The 25,615-nt window shown below is 49.2% G+C and overlaps 1 protein-coding gene across 1 annotated transcript in view; it reads right to left on the reverse strand.

Annotated features, from left to right (window-relative positions):
- The window catches only part of TFCP2L1 (transcription factor CP2 like 1), a 68,586-nt gene that overhangs the window by 21,107 nt on the left and 21,864 nt on the right, over positions 1-25,615 (reverse strand). Inside the window, exons 3-8 of the mRNA XM_003819163.6 lie at positions 10,408-10,484; positions 9,820-9,925; positions 9,002-9,108; positions 7,651-7,803; positions 3,313-3,423; positions 525-616 (exon numbers count right to left, since the gene is read on the reverse strand). Coding sequence (XP_003819211.2) covers positions 525-616; positions 3,313-3,423; positions 7,651-7,803; positions 9,002-9,108; positions 9,820-9,925; positions 10,408-10,484 — 646 coding nt within the window. The remainder of the gene's footprint in view (positions 1-524; positions 617-3,312; positions 3,424-7,650; positions 7,804-9,001; positions 9,109-9,819; positions 9,926-10,407; positions 10,485-25,615) is intronic.

The following is a 25,615-nucleotide window of genomic DNA, read 5'->3' on the forward strand; positions in this document are numbered from 1 at the left end:
GGAGACTGACTGTCCTGTCACAGCATCCTCAGGGTCCATGTGGCCTGTGTGTCTGCAGAGCTGTGTGGGACAGCAATGAAGCCAGTTTCTGTGTTGTAAGGCCTGAAACCCAAGGCAGAGAGGACCCTAGCCAGACCCTCTCACCCCCACACTCAGTGACCATGCTGGACAAAGAACCAGGAAAGGCCCCCCAGACAGCTGCTCCCTAAGGCACCACTGTCAGGAGGGCCATTCTGCCCCAGAGGGCACCAGAGGCTGTCTTGGGTGGCTGACCGCATGCACCCTCAAGCCAGTCCTGGTTTCACCAGGTAAGTTCTGGGCCGCTGTCCCACCCGACAACGTTTACAGGGGTGTTTCTGAGCACTAAAAGTTGTGTAAATGCTGAAGACAGTTGTGACTGCAACACGAGTTAGCTACCCTGAAACCCAAACAGAAAGGAGAGGAGACCCAGAAAGGAAGACTAAGACAGGAAAGTACACCTGCCTTCACTCCAGGGAACCCGAAGAAAGAAAAGTGGGACGTACCCTTCGCCGAGGCCAAAGCTGTTTGGAGAACCATTGTAGCTTGGGGACGGGGCGCTGTTCACCTGGTAGGCCACGTCGGGCCATGGAGAGCACTGCAGGAGAGAGCACAGGGCGAGCTGGGATCTGGAGAGGTGCTGAGCCGTGCTCCCCAGGTCCTCCCAAGCAGGCATGCACTGACACCAATGCCTGAGACCCCGACCTGTGAAACGCAGCCTGCATTTACCCAGTGCCCACAATGAGCCACGGCAAGGCAGGTTACGAGGGCCACATGAAGGAAACCAGCAGAAATGTTCAGTAAGTCACCCCTGGAGCAAGTGAAGTACGCAAGGGGTCTCTCTGGGCTTCCTAGCAGTAAAACCAGAGGGGAAACATCACAGTCATGTGATTCTTGGGTCCACGAGAGAGAAAAAACGAAACCAGCCAGTTGCTCAGAAACAGCTTTTCCTGGGAGAGACAAATTTGTGTAAATGTCTGTTATAGGGAGTACTGGACCACAGGCAACTTTCAAACAAAAAAATAAGCAGTAAGAGTCAGTATTAAAACCTGTGCTATTTGAAAAAAGAACCTGCTGACAGGGGCGGAGGCTCTTGCACAATCACCAAAAGCAGCTCCTCTCAGTGAAATTCGGTGGTGTTCATTCCATTTCAGGCATTCTGCTGGGGGCTACGGGAGATCCACAAACATGAAAGATGTGATCCTTGCCCTCAAAAACATTCTACTATGGAAGCCAAAAACAAATGCATGTGGAGTCTCCCAAAGGAAGCAAGGATTTACAGGTTTTGCCTGCTGGAGAAAGTCCATCCAGCTGAAAAAGTTCATCTCTTCCCTTCCCTGCAATGATGCCTCTTCAGAGAGGGCCAATTTGAAGCATTCCTGAAGATTTACTATCACCCACCAAACTATAGTGTTGGTAAATATTTAAGTGTTGTGAGTGTGGGCTCAAATTTGTTGGTGCTAAATGCTACAGCCCAAGGAGGAAAGCTGAACAGCTGATAGAAGTGGCAGCCGGTGCCTCCCAGGGTGGGCTTTCAACTACGCTGCACTGTGGCAAGGGCTTGGACAGACCTGGCATGTGGCTCACCAGGACCTCTCTTCCCAGGGGCAGTCAGCAGAGGAGCAGAGAGGTTGAGGCTGTTAGGGAGAGAATGGTATCAGGAGGTGGGGAACACTCTGGGCAGTGGCACCAGCACAGGCATGAACCAGGTACGGGAAGAAACTGGTCTGGCCTCTAATCCATAAATGCAGTGCTTGCATCCTGCCACTCCTTTGCGGGCCGTGGGGGAGGCAGGTGACTGACCTTCAGTCAGATAAAATGCCAGTGCACATCTATCTGACCACAAAATTAGCTTTTACACTGTCTTCTTGCAAATACCCTTCTGCATGTCCACACACATACATACATACAGCTGCTCGTCAGCCAAGACTGGGCCACCATTCTCTTAGACGCTCCAAGCCTCACCCCTAACAGCCTTAATCCCACCATGGCCGGCAGGGGCCTTACCACATGGAGGGCCTTCTGAGGAAGTCCAATTATTCAATGAACAAACACCACCACCAATTAGTTAGCCTGACTGCAGAACACAGTGGGAAAGAGTTGCACAAAAATTCCCAGTAAAAAAGGAGGCACTAGCTGCAACTCGTAAAGGGAAGAGGAGGTTAGGTACAGTGGCTCACGCCTGTAATCCCAGCACTTTGGGAGGCCGAGGTGGGCAGATCACTTGAGGTCAGGAGTTCAAGACCAGCCTGGCCAACATGGTGAAACCCCGTCTCTACTAAAAATACAAAAAAATGTGCTGGGCATGGTGGCACATGCCTGTAATCCCAGATACTGGGGGGGCCGAGGCAGGAGAATCCCTTGAACCCAGGAGATGAAGGTTGCAGTGAGCCAAGACTGCACCACTGCACTCCAGCCTAGGCAACAGAGCGAGACTCAGTCTCAAAAAACAAACAAAAAAAAAAGGGAAGAGGAAGAGCGAGCTCCTCAGGAGTTCCCATGGACATATGGAGGGTTGGAGCAGGCTGGCATTGCTGTCAGGGTTAACAGAAAATGCAACCAGACAGCAAAATAACAAGTGCTGTCACCCTCCAACCCCAGAGATCCCACTGAGAATGGAAACCTGCCGACTGCTTCCCATGTGCAGACCTTCACATGCACAGTTATTCACTGCACCACTGTCTGAAACTCCAAGAGCCCAGAAACAACCCCGCATCCACCAACAGGCCATCACACACGATGCCATGCAGCTGGGTAAGGAACTAGAAAGCTGTAGGCATCAGGCACCAAGATAAGCTAATAATGGAAAAAAGCAAGTTGTGTTTATGTACACTGTTGGTGTATAAATGCAGGCATGGGGCAAACTTGTCTACACTGGCTTCACCTGCAGACAAAGTCGGGCCAGATACAGAAGGTTTCTGCCCTGGAGGGGAGAAACCATGAGGCTAGGATGGCACTGGGAGGGATATTTTCTGTTGTACACTCTCTTGTACCTTTTGAATTTAAAACCATGTGAATACATTGCCTACTCAAAAAAAAAAAAAAGTAACCTAATTTGGGAAAGCACAAATGCATTCAAAGGGAGCAGAGCTGGAAGTTATTTCTGAAATACCTCCCGGGCCACTGGGTCTTATCAGATGAACACGAGCTCCAGACACTGGAACCCACCACAACAGAATAAGCACTCTCAGAAGTAGTCACCCGAGATGGGCGATTTTCCAAGAATCTAAACCAGCAGCCCTGCTCCTGGTGGAAGGCCCTTGGAGGCTCTGTCCCCGCACCCAGCCGGCTCACCTCTGTGAGGATGGTGGTTTCATAGGACGGCTGGTATTTCTCCTTCTCTTGGGCAGTTCTTTTCTCCATCTTCTCCCGGTCAGTCTTCTGTTTCCGATCGGCTCCCTTCGGCTGCGAGCAGAGTACAGAGTCCAATCAGCCCAAAACCGACACAGGCAGCAGCCCCCAAGCCCTCTCCTGCTTCCCACCTCACCCAGGGCCCCAGGGCGCAGGGAGGAACTCAGGGGCAGGACAGCACCTATCTCCCCTCCCATTCCGCCTGAATGCTTCCCCACCTGAGGAACTCGGAACCTGCCACGGGTCATGCACTCTGCTGCTCAAGGGGAAAAGATTGTTTCCCATGGCCACTCGCTTATGAAAAGGAAGCTTGGGGACCCACAAGGAATCCCAGTGCATTCCTTGGGTTACCCAGGGAGAGCAGAGGAAAGTGGAAGAAGTACAGGCTGCTGGTCTGGATTTAGTCTGTGCTTGCAACCTGAGAAATCCTGGCCATAAGCTGAAGGCCTCCTTACCCCCAACTCTCAGGACTCCCGCTAAGCCCCAGCTTACACTCTGTCTGCAGGGGAACGTCTCCATCCAGAGAGAGAGCCTGACAATCATGGGTGCTTTGCAAACCGGGGCAACTTTCAAAGGGTGTACAGGCTTCACAGCTATTATTATTCCCTTCATTTACAGAGTGGGAAACTGAGGCTCAAGGGGTTCATCAGGATGGGAGAGGATCCAAGTGAGAGTGGCCAAGTGTGCTGCATCGCAGGCTGGCCCTGCAGGTACCACCATGGGGGGCCTTCTCGACCTTGCTATGTAGTCTCCTGAGCATGTGCATCTTATGAGCTCATGCCTGCTTGGCGAAGTCAGATGTAAAGACTCCGAGCAGCGCTAGAATCGAGCAGTTTTACTACCCACACAGCAGGCTACATGTGGTGGGCAGGTAATGAAAACAGTAGTTCAAGCTCAACGGCACCTTGAGGGATTTTCATTCCAGGGGGCACCTTTCTCAGGCTACGGCTTTCGGCCCCCAGATCAAGGGTTTTTAGGGAGCATCTCTTACAGCAGTGGTCCTCAACCTCTGGGCCACAGACCGGTACCGGTCCCATGGCCTGTTAGGAACTGGGCCCCACAACAGAAGGTGAGCAGCAGGTGAGTGAGCGAAGCTTCATCTTCATCTTACTGTGAAGTAAATACTTCACAGTATTTACAGCTGCTCGCCACTGCTCACGTTACCGCCTGAGCTCTGCCTCCCGTGTCAGACCAGCGGCGGCATTAGATCCTCATAAGAGGGCAAAACCTTTTGTGAACTGCACATGCAAGGGATCAGAAAACAAGCTCAGGGCTCCCATTGACTCTGCATTATGATGAGTTGTATAATTATTTCATTATATATTACGATATAATAATAACAGAAATAAAGTGCACAACAAATGTAATGCACCTGAATCATCCCGAAACCATCCCCCTCTCTTCCGTGGAAAAACGGTCTTCCACAGAATCAGTCCCTGGTGCCAAAAAGGTTGGGGCCCCGCTGCCTTGGAGTGATGCCTGCCCTGGATGAAGCAGGGTGGCAGAGGTCACACAGGGATGTGCGCAACAGATCCAGCGTCCCGGGTGAGAGTGTGGTGTGTGGCAGCCATACCCCCACGACCTGGCCTCCGTGCTCCACCTCCAGCTCCTGTCTTGCAGGAGACTCCTCCTCCCTGCACAGAGGGTACAAGCAAAGTGGGGTTACAGCCAGACCGTGGCGGAGCCTGCATGCAGGGCACGCACTGGGCCTTGATGAGGCCTGGAGGGAGCAGGTTGCTCAGACAGGAGCCCTGCCTTTCCTTTCAGAGACCCTGACACCCCCCACACAGTCCCAGGGAGCGGCTCCAACAAGCCAGGCTTCCCAGTAACTGGGGTGACCGGCGAAGGGAGGGGTGACAGGCAGCTTGGCTTGGCTCAGCCTGGCTTGTGCACATCAGCTGCATCTCTTCTGTGAGTGGGGGCAGGCAGGTGGAAGGACACACCTCAGGCATTCTGAGGAGCCAGTTTTGGGTGACTAGGGGTCCTGCCACCCCTACTCCCTGCAGGAGATGCCAAGGCCTTCCTCAGGGCACTGAGACCACGCAGCTTCCAGCCCAACTCCCCAAGCAACGCCTGGCATGGGTTGAGGAGCCTGGTAGACAGAGCCCCCACTCCTAAGCTTCTGACCCAAGGTGTAGAAGGGGTACGCAGGGCACCCCATGGGGGTGGAGATGCCTACCTCAATTCTCTCCTACTGCCCAGCACAGCGTCTCCCCCAGGGCACACACCTTGTGAGCAGCAGAACTAACATGACATCCCTGGTGAGGGAGTGAACCGCTGCCTGACGGGGGCCAAGGCTGGCAGAGCAGAGACGCGGTCTGTACATGAGGGGAGGTGGTGGCCAGAGCCACAGTGAACCACAGGCTAGGAGAAGACCACAGCACATAGCCATGCAGGTGTCCAGGACCGGCAGATCCCAGAGCAGGCAGAAATACCACAGGGCCGCCACGCTCACTGCTTGGTGGACGTGGTCGGCAGAATAATGGTTCCCGAAGATGGCTGTTTGCTAATCCCCAGAACCTGTGAATATGTCACCTAACATGGCAAACGGGGAATGGAGGTTTCAGATGGAATTAAGTTTGCTACGCAACTGATGCAATAGGAAGACTATCTGGGATTAACTGCTTGGCCCCGTGTAATCACAGCATCCTTACAAAAGGAAGAGGGAGGTAGACGAGGAGGTTGGGGCCGCCATGTGAGAAGGACTCAGCCTGCTCTTGCTGGCTTTGAAGACAAAGGAAGAACCATGAACCTAGAAATGGCTTTAGAAGCTGGAATAGGCAAGAGCCCCGCCCAGAGCCTCGGGAAAGGAACACAGGCCCGCTGACACCTTTAGCCCAGTGAGGACCATTTCAGACTTCTGACTGCCAGCACTAGAAGATAATAAATGCACAGAGTTTTAAGTCATAAAATTTGTGGCCATTTGTGACAGCAGCAATAGGAAGCAAGCAGAGTGGAGGAGCACAGCTCCCCTTGGAGGCCACTGCTCTGCCAGGAAAGACAAACACACAACCCTCCCGCCACTTCTCCCTCCCACTTGGGGCCTATATCACTGACTAACCAAGGCGTCCCAAACCACAGAGCTGGGCCAGGGCCTCAGAACCCTGTGCCCACAACTCTCAGGCAGCCCAGCTGTGTGGTCTCCTGAGTGCAGACTCCATCAGCTCATCCTCGGCTTCCTCTACTGCAGCTGTGATGGTGCGTCCCCAGATCACTGCCCAGTGCTCACTGTGGGCCAGGCTCTGTGAGAAATGGCAGCATCCCTGTCTCCCAGGGTTGCCACCAGGTTTATGGTTCTACCTGTGGGCATTTATTCCCACATCCGTTCCAAGCATGGGTCTTCCACAGGCCCGTGCCTTCGGTCTGGGGGAAGATCAGCACACACCCGCTTTCTAAAGGGCCCTGTCTAAAGCAACTCCCTCTTGGGTCTCCAGCCCCAGAAGATGGAACTTTCTCAGCAGGCTCCAAATTCACTTGAATGTGAAACAAGAGGAAGATGGAATGAGCACCAGGGCTGGTTACTCAAGGCAATTCCTGCCCAGGAGGTGGGTCCACTCCTTCTCTGCAGACACCTGCTAGAGTGGCCCCGGCAGACAGGGCCTACAGGGGCTGGGGACTGTGGGGCTGGGGCCTGCTTGGACATGGATTGCCCTCACGCCCTGAGAATGATGCAAGCTCATGCAACCCTCCACATCTCCCTGAGGCCACACAGGACACTGAGCTCTATCGTTGGCTACTATCTTCAGGAAATAATCAGTCCAGATTGAAGAGATGGAAAATAGTGACAGGCGACTGTAGGGAATGAAGCAAGGGAAGAAAAGGGAGGTGGTCCCCCTGAAAAGGTTTCTCTAGCAGGAAGCCATTGCAAAGAGAAAAATGGCTTCAAGCCCTAAACAGGAAGATCCGAGGCCAGGCCTCCAGCAGGGAGAGACTCTTGCTTTGATTTTTAAGGAGAATCCAGACGTGAGCACCTGTGGGCAACTGTAATGTGCTTGGGAGAAAAAAAAGCTAAAATGTGCAAATCCAATCATTCTTATAGAGCTTCTGCCAGAAGCTGAGCGGGTGCCGCAGGTGAAAAGATGCCCCCAGCAGGGCAGCAGCAGCCTGTGGTACCTGGACTTGCAGCTCGTGCGCATTAGGAGCCAGGTAGAAGCCATGTGCTAAAGGGATGCTGCGTTCCTCGCTGGGCCTGTAAGAGGAAACTCCAGGGTCTCTGTGGGCAAATGTGACCACAGGCCAGGCCAGCAGCAGGGCAGGGCGGAGCCTGTGAAGCCATCCTACCTTGAACACCTTGATCTGGCAGCTGGCTGAGTGCAGGTGCTCCGTGTACTCCCCATTCTCGTTCTGCTTAAACGTGTCAATCTGGACTCGAAAGGGCACTCCCTTCTCGCCCCCGTGCTTCCTGGGGGTGAATTCTGTGCTGATGCAGTGTACCTGGGAAGAGAAACGTTGGGCAGGTGGCAAGGAGGCACCAAGCAGGGTGGCCCTGGATTCCCCAAGCGCCCCCTCTATTGGAGGTGTCCTTCCCTGCTTGGTCAGTGCAGGCCTGCCTCGACCTCCCTGCTCTCCCTGACACTCTGTCCACTCCATCAGGCCGGTGGCCTCCCTGTTCCCCTGCCTGCAAAAGACATACACACCCCCACCTTTGTCTCTTTACTGTGGAGGCCCTGCCTGACCAGCTAAGTCCCCACCACTCCCCAGGCCACTGACCCCAATAACCTCAACCTAACTCCTCACCCAGATTCCTCCCCCTTGGCAAATCCTAGACTGAGGGCAGGGACCACAGCACAGTCCTAACCCCTCTCTAATGTCCTGGTGTCCAGGCTACTCAGGCCAGGCTGAAAGGACAACCAGAAGGCTGGAACCATTTCTGTACTTCTGGTAGGTTCCTACTACATAAATGGCACTCGATATCAATGTATTGTTATAATACTCCAATATTATAAGAATCCATAGATAACTGTAATAATAACAATGTAATAATTTTTAAACATATTAAGAATATTGTAATTGTAAAAAAAAAAAAAAAAGAGAGAAAGAAAAGATCGCTTTTATTGAGTGATTCCTAGGGACCAGACAGTGCTAATGGCTCTGTATTCATTATCTGATTTGTAAGATGGGAGGTTAGAAAACTAAGAGGCTCAGAAAGGGGAGGAGACTTGCTCAAGGACACACAGCAAGCGAGAGAGCCAGGATCAAGCCAGAACCACAACCACAATGCCACAGTCACATCCTTCACCACCTTGATCTCACATGGCATATAACACAAGGCTGGATCCATACCAGTGCTTGATAACAAAATAATTCACTCAACGATAGAAACTATAATAGAAAAAATGTTTACTTTCAAATGATTTCTGTTGGGAAATACTCATTTATAAAAAGCTTATATATTCTACGGGCAAAACCCAGATAGAATTCTAAAACCCTCCCCACTCCTTTCCCTAAATATGGACCAACAAGCTCTGTGACTCTTCGCAACACTCATTCTCTCTCTCCTGCAGTTTCCTTCCCAGTGACAGGGAGCAGAAGCTCATCCAGACCCTTCCAGATGGGTTAGTTTTGAGAAACTGCACGCAGGCCACCCCAAAGACTAGGTCTTCCCCTGGAGGGCAAGCTCCCTGTGGCCCACCTGAATGAATGCAGAAGCTCTCTTCGCAGGGTCCCACAAAAACTCGACTGCATTCAGCTGGGTCGGGCTGGCCCTGGGGTCCAAGATACCAACAGACAGTGGAATATCTGCATACACACACACACATACAGAAAGTGCAATTGTCAGCCTCTCCCAAATATTTAGGGAAAGACCCCTGTTACAGGTCCCAATTCCTTCACCCCAATTTGCAATGCCGAAAGCTCTGAAAAAGTTTTGCATAACTTACTGGACGGAAAGCCTGACCTGAACCACAAGCGCTGTGTTGTCTTCACCCCGTTTTGTATGAACCGTCATTTTATTTTGCTACAGAAATATGACCGTGCTTGGCTGCCTGTTGGAGATGTTCCCTGATGCTCTGGGTACACACATTGTATTGTCATTCTAGCTTCTGAATTCCAAAACCCACCTGGCCACAAGGATTATGGGTAAAGGACTGTGGGCCAGTCCCTGAGGCCCCAGAATTCCATTTCCATTGCCGATCTATCTCTGTGATGCTCACGGTTGTCTTCAACACTTATCAAAATCCTTTAAGGCACCATCCTTCCGCAAAGCCTTCCCTGAACTCCCTGTGAGCAGGTCTCTCAATTCCACAGACCTTTCTTTTCCACTGAAAAAGGGGACTCCTCGAGGGCAGGACCCAGTGTATGGTCAGCTCTGCAAGCTCCCGCGGGGTTTTACACAGAGCAGGTGCAAGCTAAAACGCCTTCTCGGCATAGGTCCGGGTGGCATCCAGGAAGAACCCAATGTGGCCTGGGTGCCTCGAGCCTTGCCTGGCCTCTCCTGGCCAGGAGACTCACCGATGTCCAGGATCCGGTCCCCTGGCCGACTCCACCGCCAGCCCTCCAGCTGCTGGTGCTCCGTATACTGCAGCCGGCGGTCATGGAAGACCACACGGATGATGCTCTGGGGAGGGAGGCCAGCAGGGAAACAAGTGACCGCGGGGGCCAAGAGGAACCCACCTCTTTTCCCTGAGCCACAGTAAACCCTCTCACCTTTGAGGCCCCTCCCCCTGGAGTTTCCTTTCCCAGTTCTCAAGCTTTGCCCACTGTCCCCTCCTCAGATCCCAGTAACACTAACAACAGCAACAATAGTGATGACTACCATTTGTCCCAGTATTACTAAGTGCTTTACGTTATTAACCCTTTTGTGCAGATGACCAAACTGCAGCTCAGAAAAGTTCAACGCTGCCAGCCCATCTAATCCCCACCTGGGCAACAGGCTCCAGAGAAGCCAAACAGGGGCTGCGTCTCACCGTTGAGGGCTGAGCTGAACCCGGCCTCTCCCTAACCTTCCAGCTACCCGTGCCCAACCCCAGCAAGCCCAGGTGCCCAGACCCTAATCAAGCCCCTCTCCCCGAGGCAATGAGAACAGCCTGTGAGGCTTACCTTGACATATTTTGTGTTCAGATCTTGAAAGTCTCCCAGCTTCCGATTCTCCAGTAGTCGGATTTCATAAGACTGACCTGGATGGGGGTTAATAGGACATTTTCCATTTCTGAGTGTTTCTAAATTTGGGGTTCATCCAGCTAGCAGCCTTCTCAACACCCTCAGTGCCCATCCAGGCCTCAAGGCCCTGGGGAGCAAAGCAGAGAAGAAAACCCACGACCAGCTCAGCTCACTCTCTGGACTGACATCAGTCTGTCCACCCCGCCAGGTCAGGCCTAGGATACCCCAGACAACACACCGTGTGACCCTACTAGAGATAGCACCTCTACAATGTTCAAATAAACAGAATCCAGGAAAATACAGTTAGCATTAAAATCACTGAACACAAACTCATACATCTTTACAAACCCCCCAATACAACGGGATGGAGAACACAGCTACTTAAGTTCACATTACAGGGTAAATAACCAACCACACCCTTCCTGAGAGCAGGTTTGAAGGAACGAAGAAGCCTGTTAAACATTGTCTCTAATGGCAGAATGCAAAGCATGTTCCCCAGTTAAAAGAATTCCATGTATTTGAAAGGGTATAGAAATTATATTCAGGGACATATAACCAGCACAGGCTGGTCAAAGAATATAAATGGAAAAAACATCCATCCATAACAACAGAACATTTAAAAGCATCTATGAAACCTGAAGGAAATGACACACATTTTATTGAAATATAAAATACACCATGAATAAATAGGATACACCATGTTCCCAGAAGACTGTTTTATATACATATACACACACACATACATATATGTATATGTGTATATATATAATCTCAAATGATGATATCTCAAATGATATCTCAAATGATGCCAATTTTCCCAAAATATATCTCAAAAAAAATATATATATATATAACTCAAATGATGCCAATTTTCCCAAAATTAAATACTGAACTACAATTTTACAAGACTGTAGCATATATCGCAATTTAATAAAGGGTGTTTTACAAATAATACAATAAAGCATTTAAAAATTGGTATTGGCATATCTTTTTTTTTTTTTGAGATGGAGTCTCACTCTGTTGTCCAGGCTGGAGTGCAGTGGCACGATCTCGGCTCACTGCAACCTCCGCCTTGTGGGTTCAAGTGATTCTCCTGCCTCAGCCTCCTGAGTAGCTGAGATTACAGGCGCCTGCCACCACGCCCAGCTAATTTTTGTATTTTTAGTAGAGGCAGGGTTTCACCATGTTGGCCAGGCTGGTCTCAAACTCCTGACCTCGTGATTCATCCACCTTGGCCTCCCAAAGTGCTGGGATTACAGGCGTAAGCCACCATGCCTGGCCAGTATTGGTATATCTAATTAGCTTTTTAATTTTTTTATTTTTAATAATTATAGACTCTTAAGAAGTTACAAAAATATGGCCAGGCACAGTGGCTCACACCTGTAATCCCAGCACCCAGCTGAGGCAGGTGGGATCACTTGTGGTCAGGAGTTCGAGACCAGCCTGACCAGTATAGTGAAACCCCGTCTCTACTAAAAATACAAAAATTAGCTATGGTGGTATGTGATTGTCATCCCAGCTACTCAGGAGACTGAGACAGGAGAATCACTTGAACCCGGGAGGCAGAGGTTGCAGTGGGCCAAGATCGTGCCACTGCACTCCAGCCTAGGCGAGAGTGAGACTTGGTCTCAAAAAAAAAAAAAAAAGTACATTAAAGTCCTGTGTACCTTGTGCCAGCATCCCCCATGGTGGCATCTGATGGAACCATGGTACATTATCAAAACTACAGACCTTACTTCGATTTCTCTGGGTTTTGCATGTTCCCTCTCTCTTTTTCTGTAGGCTTGTATGTGTATAATCTATGAAATATAATCACATTTGGAGACTAGCTATTTACTTCAGAGTGCAGATCCTCACAGCAAATATCAAAACAAGTTATCATTGGATTAAAAAGTCAATTTCTTGTGGAGGAACAGGGAAGATGTTGATCAACGGATACAAATTTCCATTAGACAGGAGGAATAACTTCAAGAGATCTATTGTACAACATGGTGACTACTGTTAGTAACAATTCATTGTATTCTAGAAAATTGCTGACAGTCTATTTCAAGTGCTCCCTCTACAAAAAAATAATAAATGAGGTAATGCCTATGTTACTTAGCTAGATTCAACCAATGTACAATGGATACGTATTTCAAAACATCATGTTGCACATGATAAATACACACAATTCTCATTAGTCAATGTTTTTAAAAGTCAATTTCTTAAGATTTTATTTTAACATGAATGACTATCAGATACTCAATAAGGAAGAACTTTCTGAACCTAAAACCAATGGAAAGGACATCTGGCTATATAAAATTTAAAATTACTTCTATGTATGAATGTAAAAACACTTAATACAAACTGCAGACTAGGAAGAGCAAACCCAGTGGCTATGGGCATTCTATTCTATTCTATTCTATTCTACTCTACTCTACTCTACTCTACTCTACTCTACTCTACTCTACTCTATTCTATTTTTGAGACAGGGTCTTGCTCTGTCACCCAGGTTAGAGTGCAGTGGCACAATCAAGACTCACTGCAGCCTCAACCTTCCAGCTCAAGCTATCTTCCCACCTCAGCCTCCCAAGTAGCTAAGACTACAGGCACACGCCAGCATGCCTGCCTAATTTTTTATTTTTGTAGAGACCAAGTCTCACTATGTTGCCAAGGCTGGTCTCAAACTCCTGGGCTCAAGTGATCCCCCAACCTTGGCCTCCCAAAATACCGAGATTATAGGCACGAGCCACCACGCCCAGACAAGAGCTATTATATAGCTCAAAAAGCAATTGATTAGTACCAAGACACTCCTGTAGTGGGTTGAATGGTGGTCCCCAAAAAGATATGTCACATCCTAATCCCCAGAACCTGGAAATGTGACCTTATATTTGGAATAGTAGTCTTAGCAGACACAATTAAGATTCTGACAAGGAAGTCACCCTGTATTATCTGGGTTGGCCCTCAATCCAAGTGTGCTTATGAGAAACACAAGAGACAGAAAAGAGAGGAGGCACCATGTGACCACAGAGGCAGAGACTGCAGTGACAGGGTCACGGGTCAAGGAAGCCTGGGGCCACCAAAGCTCAAAGGTGTGAAGTCTCCCCAAGATCCCCCAGGAGCATAACCCTGCCGAATTTCCGACTGCTAGTCTCCAGAACCGTGAGAGAATCATTTGTTGTTTTAAGTTAATGCATCTATAATTAACACGTTTGTAGCAACTTGTTACAGCAGCCACAGAAAACAAATACACTCCCACCCTCACCAAAGAATAATGGAATGGACAAAGAATATGAAATTAAATCATTCATTCCAAATGTTTGTTCACACCTATCATCCCCATGCTTTGGGAGGCTGAGGAAGGCTGGTCTCCAACTCCAACCTGGGCAACACAGCGAGCTGCTATCTCTACAAAAATAACAATAAAAAGTTTGCTGAGCAACAATTTGATGCCAAATGCGGTGGGTGGGAATCCTAGGAACAGGGAGGCCAGCAGAGCCACATGGCGCCATGTTCCTGGAGTTGTCACCACAGCTCCCCACCGGCCATGACACTGACCGAGCACAGCCATGCCCACTGGGTCAGACTCCGTCTCAGCCATTAGGAAGGTCTCTGGTCACATGCCAGTGAACACTTCTTGACCATGCCAAACCCCAGTGCTGCTCATGGTGACGTGCTGGACGCCTTTCCCATCAGAGGGAAGAGGAGCAAACCCCAAACTCTCGTCCTGCCCACTTGCCTGTTCAGGAGATTTGACGCCTAAAAAGGTCTTGCTTCCCTATTCAACATGGCTGACTTTCTGAAAAAGCCAGATTGCATACATTTCCAGGCTCCTGAACCAAGAGTCCAACACTCCCTTGATATCGACATAAAATATGCCTCACACACCCTAACTGGTTTTTCCAGTGTCCTCTGCCTTCACAGATAAAGAATGCTGACAGCGGCCCTAGCATGAGGCCCAATGTCCAGGTGGTCATTAAGTGAGTTTACGGGTGCCACAGGGCCCGATTAGCACTGACCCCAGGCTCTGCAGGGCAACCTCAGCTCACACCAAACAGCAAGCACCTCCTGTCCTGTAGAGAGCAACTTCCAGGCCTGAACATAAGGGGCAGCCACTTGGAGGGTAAAGCCATTGAGTGAGACATTAGGCCCAGGATCACAGCTTCGCCTGGGCCAGGGATCACGGCTGCATGAGCCTTCTCCATCAGCAGCGGGGTCCTGATCCACACACTTCACCAAATCCTCCTTTCTAGCCATGCAGATGGATATCCAGCCACCCTCTGCATGCCTACCCCCGTGCCAACACAGTGGGCCCAAGCTGACCTCCCACCCAACTCACACAGCAGCACAACAGCACCATCCCAAAAGCCATGCAGAAGGCCACCATCCACAGTCACATACAGGCTGACGAGCGAGGTCACGCAGGCTGAACTGACCTAGGGCACAAGGGCATTTCTCTGCCTGGCCGACATCACTGCTGGGCGTGGGTGGAAGCCAGGACAGTGGGCTATGAGAAGGCGCGGGTCGTGTCTGTTCTGCTCATCACTGCGCTGTCTGCACACAGTAGGTACTCAGCAAATGCATCCATGGGATTTCACCTTCTTTACAGTGCTATAGTGCTGTTCTCTGTTAGAATTACAGGGTTTGCCAAAGTTAAGACACACTCTTGCCCTCAAAGGGTTGACAATCCTCTGGAGTACATCAAACAGTCCTGGAAGAGCTGTACTATAATGTTTAAAATTTCTGTAAGAGACAAAGGAGGCCCAAAAGTGAGCAATAGGTATCCAGGACGAGGCGGGGAGTGTGAGACAGGTTCGAACCACGGGATGAGAAAACATGTGACATGGGCTTTGAAGAGTGGGCAGGATTTCTGTAATTCAGGGGAAGAATGATAAAGAAATCCCAAAGCCAGCCAGGTGTGGTGGCTTACACCTGTAATCCCAGCAAGGGATTTTTGGCCTTTGGGAGGCCAAGGCAGATGGATTGCCTGAGGTCAGGAGTTCGAGACCAGCATGGCCAACATGGCGAAACCCTGTCTCTACTAAAAACACAAAAATTAGCCGGGCGTGGTGGCGCATGCTTGTAATCGCAGCTATTCTACTCAGGAGGCTGAGGCAAGAGAGTTGCTTGTATCTGCAAGGCAGAGGTTGAAGTGAGCCAAGATCATGCCACTGCGCTCCAGCCTGGGAGAGAGAGCGAGACTCTGTCTCAAAAAAAAAAAAAAGGAAGAAATCCCCCAAAGCAAAGCACAGCCAGGCAGAGGGGGAGGAGTGCCCCTAGGGAACAGCTGCAAACAGCTCCATTCACAGGGTGCTTATCTGTGGCAAAGCCCACTCAAGTAGTCACTCACCTGGCTCTCCAGACGAGTGGCACTAGCAGTTAGGATCACCTGCCCTGCTGGATGGGGGAAGCAGAGGCTCAGAGAGGTTACCTGACAGGGGCAAGCTCACGCAGCTCATAAGTTGCAGAGCCCATGGCAGAATCTCAGTCAGTTTCCAGAACCCACCACACTTGCCACATCCCACCCGGTGGGTGTCACATGCTGGGCACAAGACAGCTGTAGTTGTCCATGATTCTCTCTCAACCTCTCCTTTCTGGAAGGCATCTGCTTCCATTCTGCACACAGATTAAAGTGTGCCGAATGTTGTACAGCGTAACTCCCCAAGTTAACGTTTCTGTTTGTTTCCTACGTTCTTAACAATGATCCAGGAGGGAAAACAAATCATGATAGAAGGTGGTGGTAAAGCCTGTTCTAATTTAGGAATTGTAAAAGGGGGGGGGGGGAGCTGGTCTTAGAATCAAGGAAATAGGCTAAAAATAACCAAAACTGAATTGTCATGTAGCCGTGTGCCAGTACACTGCAAGCCCTGTATGTACGTCATTTCACTCAGTCCACTCGATAATCCTATAAGAAAAGTCTATTGTTTCCCTATGTTATAAATGAGGAAATTAAGTTCCAGAGAGGTGAAGTGTCCTGTTAAAGATCAAACCTGGTCTGTCTGACGCCGAAGGTGGAACACGTGGCCACTGGGCCGCCCCTCCACACCTGCTAGACTACTGCACCCAATGTTTCGTTCTTGCAAAGGTCCCATCTGGCTCTAATACTCAAGGAGTGTATCTATTACATTTCCCCTGAACTTTTTTTTTTTTTTTTTTTTTTTTTTTGAGACAGAATCTCGCTCTGTCGCCCAGGCTGGAGTACAGTGGCGCGATCTCGGCTCACTGCAAGCTCCGCCTCCCGGGTTCACGCCATTCTCCTGCCTCAGCCTCCCGAGTAGCTGGGACTGCAGGCGCCCGCCACCTCGCCCGGCTAATTTTTTGTATTTTTAGTAGAGACAGGGTTTCACCATGTTAGCCAGGATGGTCTCGATCTCCTACCTCGTGATCCACCCACCTCGGCCACCCAAAGTGCTGGGATTACAGGCGTGAGCCACCGCGCCCGGCCCCCCTGAACTTCTTGATACTCATTTTATTTCAGGACCTTCTTCTACACATCTAAACCCTCCCGCTTCTCCTAAGGCTCAAATCCCTACTGCCCCATGCCCTCAGCTCTCTGAACCAAGATGGACCTAGAACTCTCATGAATGTGTAACCATGCCGTGGCATAAAATTTGATATTCGTTTCCTTGCGATACACTAGTCCCCCTGAAACACATGTTGCCATACTCTGAACATACTGTAAAGTCATGGTAACTAAAGCCATGTTGTTTTGGCACGGGGAGAAACAGAACAATAGGAAAGAAGGAGCCCAGACGAGACTCTTATTTGGAAACTTGATACATGACACTATAAATGATGACGGGTCCATCTTTTCTCAATAGTGTGGGATAACTGGTTATGCATATGGAAAAATTAATCCTGACCACTTAATAAATATAATAAATTCTAGGTGGGCAGGCCGGGCACAGTGGTTCACACCTATAATCCCAGCACTTGGGGAGGCCGAGGTGGGAGATCACCTGAAGTCAGGAGTTCTAAACCATCCTGGCCAACATGGTGACACCCCGTCTCTACTAAAAATACAAAAATTAGCCGGGCATGGTGGTGGGCGCCTGTAGTCCCAGCTACTCGGGAAGCTGAGGCAGGAGAATTGCTTGAACCAGGAGGCGGAGGTTGCAGTGAGGCAAGATGGCGTCATTGCACTCCAGCTGGGGCGACAAGAGCGAAACTCCATCTCAAAAACAAAAACAAACAAAAATACCAAAAATTACCCGGGCGTGGTGGTGGGTGCCTGTAATCCCAGCTACTCAGGAGGCCGAGGCAGGAGAACCGCTTGAACCCGGGAGGCAGAGCGTAGGTTGTTGGAGGGTTGAAGGTGCACCCAGCAGAGACTGGCATACAGGAGATCCCGCAACGGCCCCTGGAAACCTCTGGGTCCAGTAAGAGCTTCAGCAGGAGGTAGAACCATACCGGGCAGCAGTGCCTGGAAAGGCTTCAAGGCAACTCCCTCCAAAGTCCTGGCCCAACCCTACACTGTCAGGCTGTTAAAGGCCATTTAAAAGCTAGCAGGGAAGGAGCCCAGATTACTTTGTGATGAAAACTTGTGAGCAAGTAGCTGCCAGCCCAGCTCAGAGGAGCCAAGGTGACCTTGGGAGTGGCAGGGGCTGGGGAAGCACAGTGACAGGCTCCACCCACCACCCACCCCCACCTCAGGCTGAGCTGAGGCCCCCTCCTGCCTCCCCTACAGCTATAGCCCGAGGGTATCCAGGCAGTACTGTCCCTCCCAGGGGAGGGGTGGGGCTCCTCAGCTGGATTTAGGCTGCCACACCCCACCACCCTACAAGAAGGATGGCCTGGTTCCTGCCCAAGGGCCCTGAGCCACACAAATGGGTGTGGAAACTTCTTACCCCAATCTTAACAGCTGTGCTCAGGCTCCACCCCCCTTGCCCCTCCTGCCCTCCACCCACCTGAAGAGCAGCAGGGGGCAGGGGGGAGGCTAGATAAAATACACACATGCTCAACTAAACTTTGTGCTCTCCCTCTTCCCACCTGCACCCCACATGTCCAACACCTCCAGCCCAAGCATCAGCAAACCTTCCCTGTGAAGGGCTGCATAGCAAGTATCTTCAGCTTTGTAGGACATAAGACCGCCCACACTATTCAACTCTGCCACTGCAGCCAGGAAGCGGGCACACACCACACAGGAATGAATGGGCAGGGCTGTAATTCATTCAAACACTGAACTTGGAATTTTCATATAATTTTTCTTCTTCCTGTGGACTTCCTTCCTTCCTCCCAACTGCTTTCGGCGCTTTGCAACTTTGCCCACCCCTCCTCCTTGAATGAGGGGCTAAGTCACAGCCCCTCAAAGGACAACGGAAAGCTCTGAGAACAGGCCCGCCACCAGTTCACCCGAACCAGGTCACCCCTACCCCCAGCACCATGGACAATACTGGTATGTCGTCGGTTTTTAATTAACAGTGGCAGAATTTGGTGTTAAATTCCTTACAGCAAATAACAGAGCTGGAACTTGTCAGCCAAACCCTGAAGAACACGAAAAGATGCTCCACCTCACTCATGTAAAGAAATGCCAAATGAAAACAACGCAGCCACTGCCTGATCACCTGTCAGACGGCAAAAAACTAACAGATCGCTGGCATCCCACAAGGACAGCGATGTGGGGAAATGGGCCCTCGCCTCACACATGCTGGAGCTGGGAGATATCAAACCACAGCCTATGGGGCACTTTGGTAATACCCATCAATATTAATAAGCGCCCAGCCACCCCATCACCAGGACTCCAGTCTATAGAGCTGCCAGCTTATGCGCTAAAAAATCTGCCCAAGGCTGGCTATTCAAAGCAGCAGTACTGCTACAGCCCCAAACTGGAAATGAACAAAATGGTCAGCAATCACGTTACTACTAAACCTTGGGGCCACCACAGAGGAAGAGGCGCACAGCTTCACCCAGTGGTGCTGTTAGCATGTCCACCTCCTGCATGGACCACTGAGGACGCGGCATCACCTACTTCTTGTCCCTGCCCAAAGGGCACCACCTGAATCTCAACATGAGGAAACACAAGCAAACCCAAACAGAGAGACCATCTACAACCTCCTGGCCTGTACCTTCAGAAGCATCAACATCATGAAAAATGAGGGGAGACTGAAGATCTGTCCAGATTCAAGCGGGGTCAGGAGTGGGACAACTAAACACAACGTCCAGTCCTGAACTGGGTCTGGATCAAGGCAAAAACCTGCTATGGGACATCAGAACAATTGGCCCTATTTTAATAGGAATAGATGATAGGTGAGGGTATTGTATTGATGTTAAATTCCCCAATTTGATAATGTACTTGTGGTTATATAAAAGAATGTCCTTGTTCTTAGGAAATACATGCTAAAGTATGAATAAGAGATCATGTTGTCTGCTCGGGCGCGGTGGCTCACACCTATAATCCCAGCACCTTGGGAGGCCAAGGCAGGTGGATCACTTGAGGTCAGGAGTTCGAGACCAGCCTGACCAATACGGTGAAACCCTGTCTCTAGTATAAATACAAAATTAGCCGGATGCGGTGGCTAATCCCAGCTATTTGGGAAGCTTGGGAGGCTGGGAGTAGGTGGGTAATCCCAGCTACTTGGGAGGCTGAGGTAGGACAATCACTTGCATCCAGGAGGCAGAGGTTGCAGTGAGCTGAGATTGCATCACTGCACTCCAGCCTGGGCAATAAGAGTGAAACTCTGTCTCAAAAAAAAAAAAAAAAAAAAAAGATCATGTTGTCTGCAACTAACTCTCAAAATATTCAGCGAGGAAAAAATATATATAATAGAGATATCCATATCAATAGCTATCCCTATCTATACATCCCTTTATAGAGCTATAGATATATATACATCTATAGATAGTTACACATAAATGCACATACGTGCATCTATATAGATAAAGCAAGTGTGGCAAAACATTTAAAAACTGGTGAATCTGGTGGAGGATATACATACTAAGCATAATAACTTTTTAATTCTTCCATAGTTTGAAATTGAAAATTACTTTGAATTAGAAGTTAAAAAATAATTTTAAAATTAAGATTACAAAAAGGCTTAGGCAGACCTAGATCTGTTATAGATGTAAAAAGCCATCCACCATACACACACATGAAAAAGCAAGTTGCTGAGTATGTACACAGTGTGACTGCACTTTTGTTTTAAAATAAGTTATACTCAAACCCACATATTTGTAAGTCTAATATATACATCTAACAATGGGCAGAGAAGGACTTTTCCCTGTTAAATTAGATATATCTTCAGTATTGGCCTAAAAAAAAACAACTAGGGATATATTGCATCTGAATTTGAAAAATACAAAACAAAGAAAAGAGGGGAAAGTCCTCCACACTGTTCGAAGTACATAATGGATGCTCACAATACAGCGATTGGTATTTATTTTCCCAGTGTCAGGCTGGTACCCAAAGGCCAATCGGACAGGTGGTATTTGGGGAAGGGAGTCCAGTTCATAGAGCAGGAAACACACGCAGACCATGTAAGACAGGCAGAAGCCCCATCAACCCAGGGTCTCATTGAGAGATCACCCTGAAGAACCCACAGTACACTAGGACCGTGCCCATTTCAGAGATGAAGAAACTAAGGCCCAGAGAGGTGCTGACCTGCCCAAGGTCACAGTGCAAGTTAATGGCAAAGACTGAGTAGCCTACAGCCTGGCCCAGGAGAAGAGGGGAAAGGGAGCTGGGGTCAGGTCAGATACACCACCGGGGTTGAGTCAGACCCTTGACACTCCAGGACCACAGCTGAGTTCTTAAATCTCTCAGCATTTCACTCTCAACATCTGCAAAATGTTTTTTGCAGAAGTCTTGTGAGGATTAAATGAGATAATGTACTTCCCGCCCACATGTATTAATAGTAAGTACTCAGCAAGGGCCAGCCAAATAACAGGTATTGTACGCGCCCTCCTACGGAGCCCTACCCACGCACAGGTCACTGTATTCCGTGCTGCACACAGAAACTGTCCTCCAGCCCTCACACAGCTCCACACACCAAGTGACCTAACTGCCAAGGTCACAGAGCCAGGAGAAAGCCCAGCTGGGATACACCCCCAGGCAGGGATAACTCCACCAGGCCATCCACTGTCTTCCAGGGTCTGCTGCTGCAACCACAGCACTGCCCAGAGCAGGCTGCCCCTCTCCCAGTGGGCCTCCCCTGGGTCGTGCCCACCAGGTGCTCCTGCAGAGCAGCATGGAAAGCCAGAGTGGCTGTGCCCCAGTGAGCAGAACCCAGCACAGGGCCTCCTGCCTGGATCACAGTGTTCCCAAGAGCAGGAGGCAATTGCCTGAGCTAGCCAAGATTTACAGGTTGTTTACTTTCCTACAGTTACTGGTTTGGGTAATTAATGCCACATAAAACATAATGGAGGCCATCATTACCAGTGAGAAAGGAGGGCTGGATGCCAACTGTCCTGTAATAATGGTAGATGCAGAAAGCGCAATCCTGAACTCATCGTGCCCAGCACACACGGCTTACCTTGTCTCTTGCACATGTGCAATACTATGCAAGTGTCTATTGACACAGAGCGCTCACACAGAAGAAGACGGCATGCTTCAGGGAAAAGGCTTTGCCAGCAACACACCCTAATCCTGAGCCTGATGGACTATCACCTGCATGACCTTGGGCAGGGCATCTGACCTTCTTTTTGCAGCTGCTTATGAATGCCACAGGCTAGGCATCATGTCTGGCATAAGATGAATCCAAGTAAACACTTGGAAGATAGTTACTGGAGGCTCCTTAGAGAAAGGACTGTTTACAGAGCTGGGGCAGGCAGAATACAAGATGAGACTTAAGCGTCTGTAGTGCCAAAAGGTGAGGAAATGCTCAAAAAAGAATGAAGCCATGTCAGAGCAACACAAGCACCAACCCAAAGGAGCTCTCGATGGCCACAGCTGAACAATGTAAACAACACAATAAACAGCAAAATGATTTCAGTTTTACCCACAGAATAAAATAACTATCCATGAGTCTATACTGATATAGTAAGTGAATAAATAAGTTAATGGTAGAGAAGGAAAAACTCTTTTATAGTAGCATTCCAATTACAGAAGAAAATCAACAGAAAATCACCATTAGGCAACCATTACAATAATAACTGGTGTGGACACAGTCCAACAACGGATGCTAAAATAAGTGGGCAAAGATTGAGAGGGAAAAAGCAAACGGTAAACAGTCTCCAAGTCATATCCTCCACCCCAAGATTATTTATCAATTACAAAGGAGGAAAGGTAATTTTACAGTGGAGAAACCTGGCAGACACTACCCTAACTAAATCAGCAAGGTGAACAGCACCAGCAAAAGACGTATCAGCACCATGATCCCCAATGCACTGCCGGGGATACGATGTCACTTCAGTAGTAGTCTTGCCAAAAATGTATAAGCCCAATCTCATCATTTAAAAAACATCAAGCAGACTCAAATTGAGGAGCATTCTACAAAATCAAGCTTTTGGCCAGGCATGGTGGCTCATGCCTGCAATCCCAACACTTTGGAAGGCCAAGGCAGGAGGACTGTTTGAGCTCTGGAATTGAGAGCAGCCTGAGCAACACAGAGAGACCTCGTCTCTTATTTATTAAAAATGATAATAACAAAATAATAATAGGCCAGCCACAGTGGCTCTTGCCTGTAATCCCAGCAATTTGGGAGGCTGAAGCAGGTGGATCACGAGGTCAGGAGTTTTGAGACCAGCCTGGGCAACATGCTAAAAATCCTGTCTCTACTAAAAATACAAAAATTAGCCGGGCGTGGTGGCGGGCGCCTGTAATCCTAGCTACTCGGGAGGCTGAGGCAGGAGAATGGCTTGAACCCGGGAGGCGAGGCTGCAGTGAGCCGAGATCGCACCACTGCACTCCAGCCTGGGTGACAGAGTGAGACTCCGTCTCAAAAAAATAAAATAAAATAAAATAATAATAAAGCTCTTTAAGTCTGAGGGTCCCGGAAGACAAGGAAAGACAAAAGGACTGTCACAGATCGATGAAGACTCAGGAGACATGGCAACTCCCCTGCAGCGTGGGATCCGGGAACAACGGACAGTAGTGGGAGAACTGGTAAAATGCACACAAAGACTGTAGCAGACAACAGCATTCTATCAGTGTCAGTTCCTGGTTTCAGTAATTGTACCACTGTTACGTAATAGGTTAACATTATGGGAAACTGAGGACAGGGTACCCAGAAGTCTCACTACTATCTTTGACACCTTTATGTCTAAATTTATTTCCTCCTCCACAAAATACACTGGGTCTCCATATGAACATCGACATGCTCATAAGTACCTGGACACTTAATAACCATTTTTTAAATTGTTTGATTTGCTCTCATACTGGGAATATTATCTCTTTTTTCTATATTTTGTTTGTTTGTTTGTTTGTTTTGTGATGGAGTTTCACTCTTGTTGCCCAGGCTGGAGTGCAATGGCACAATCTCAGCTCACCACAACCTCCATCTCCGGGGTTCAAGCAATTCTCCTGCCTCAGCCTCCCAAGTAGCTGGGATTACAGGCATGCGCCACCATGTCCAGCTAATTTTGTATTTTTAGTAGAGATGGGGTTTCTCCACGTTGATCAGGCTGGTCTCGAACTTCCGACCTCAGGTGATCTGCCTGCCTCGGCCTCCCAAAGTGCTGGGCTTACAGGCATGAGCCACCATGTCTGGCCCTTTTCTATTTTATTTTATACTTTGTTATTGCTGGTACATAGGAATTCACCAGTTTTGCTAGTTGAATTTGTATCCATAGTAGATGAACAATATGAAACTGTAGATAACTGACTGATTTTGATTTACAAAATGGCAAGTGCATATGGTTTAACCTAATATAATGGTTCTTGAAGACGCATAAGCAAAAAGCCGAAAGAAAAATGAGCAATGGATATCAACTGTCTGTTTTTGGCAAAAAAAAAAAAAAAAAAAGGGGCATACAAACACATGAAGATGCTTAATTTCACTTGTAACAGTTACTAGAAATCAGACAAATACAAATCAAAATAAGGTGCTGCTATTCTCCATGCAAATTAGAAAGGATTCAAAATGTTGACAATGCCAAGTGTGGAGACAGGTGTCCTCTTGTACAAGAGGTAGGGATATAAACAGGTATTATCTCTTTGGAGGGTGATTTGACAAGGCCTACAGAAATCCTAAACACATATATCATTGCCATTTGTGTGTGTGTGTTTACGACAAGGCCAGATAAGCATCTTTGCTTGTTTATGCATGAAAATATACTGGAGCCAGGGATAACATCAGCTGCCTCTGAGGAGCGGCACTGGGTGCCTGGGGCAGAGGTGGGTGACTTACCATAATCCCTTTTACCACTTAAATTCTGAACCAAGTAAATGCATTAACTTGCCAAAAAATAAATTTTGAAAACATGAAGAAAAAAAGAAAAAAAGCCTGCCCTGTAAGTTAGTAGGATAAAGGACAGTAAAGAGTAGAAAAACCAAATCTCCAAAGATAAGGGCAGAATCATGACTCACTCAGGCACCTCTGCTCCAAGCCCTGCCACCTACATAGGCTTGGGGCTCAGGAGGGGGAACCCGTGTGCCGGGCTGAGAGTGGTCGCATGGCCACATCAATGGACCCCAGGTCTCGAAGGCAGGGCCCAGCCCACCCAGCCACCGGCTTTCCACTTGCTCATATCCAACCCCCACCACCTACCGCTCCAGGCAGTCCCATTTTGTGTCCCAGCCTCTGGTGAGAAGGCCTTTCTGGAGCAGTCTCTACTAGGGCAACACAGCCCGCTTCTCTCTCATACCCAGGGTATCTAAGGACCTTCTCTGAGACTGCTCCTCTATTCCCAGCCTCTGGCTGCAGAGTGGAAATGGGGAAGGCGGGGACAGCCAGGGTCAGTTACACCAGGCCCACCTCTTGGGCCACCTTGGTCCAAGTGAGCAGGTGACCAGGCCAGACTCGCAGTCACCTCCTGGGAGTGCAGAATCAGGAGGGGAATGAGAGCACCTGTCTCTCTAGGCAGCTGAGGCCGTGTGCTCTCAGGAGGCTTTGGTGGCCTTGCTGTCTGCTATCTGGCCACCAGGGCAGGGATGCTGGTGGGCAGAGCTTGCAGAAGGCAGATGCCCAGAGAGGAACCGACTGAAGAGTCAAAGAATGCTCCCCAACATTTGAGCCCCTGGTTCCCGTGCGCTTCAGGGGCCCAGCTTTGGGACACTCTGCTTTATGAGGCTGGC

Source organism: Pan paniscus, chromosome 13 (genome assembly GCF_029289425.2).
Source record: "Pan paniscus chromosome 13, NHGRI_mPanPan1-v2.0_pri, whole genome shotgun sequence".
Classification (NCBI taxonomy): Eukaryota; Metazoa; Chordata; class Mammalia; order Primates; family Hominidae; genus Pan; species Pan paniscus.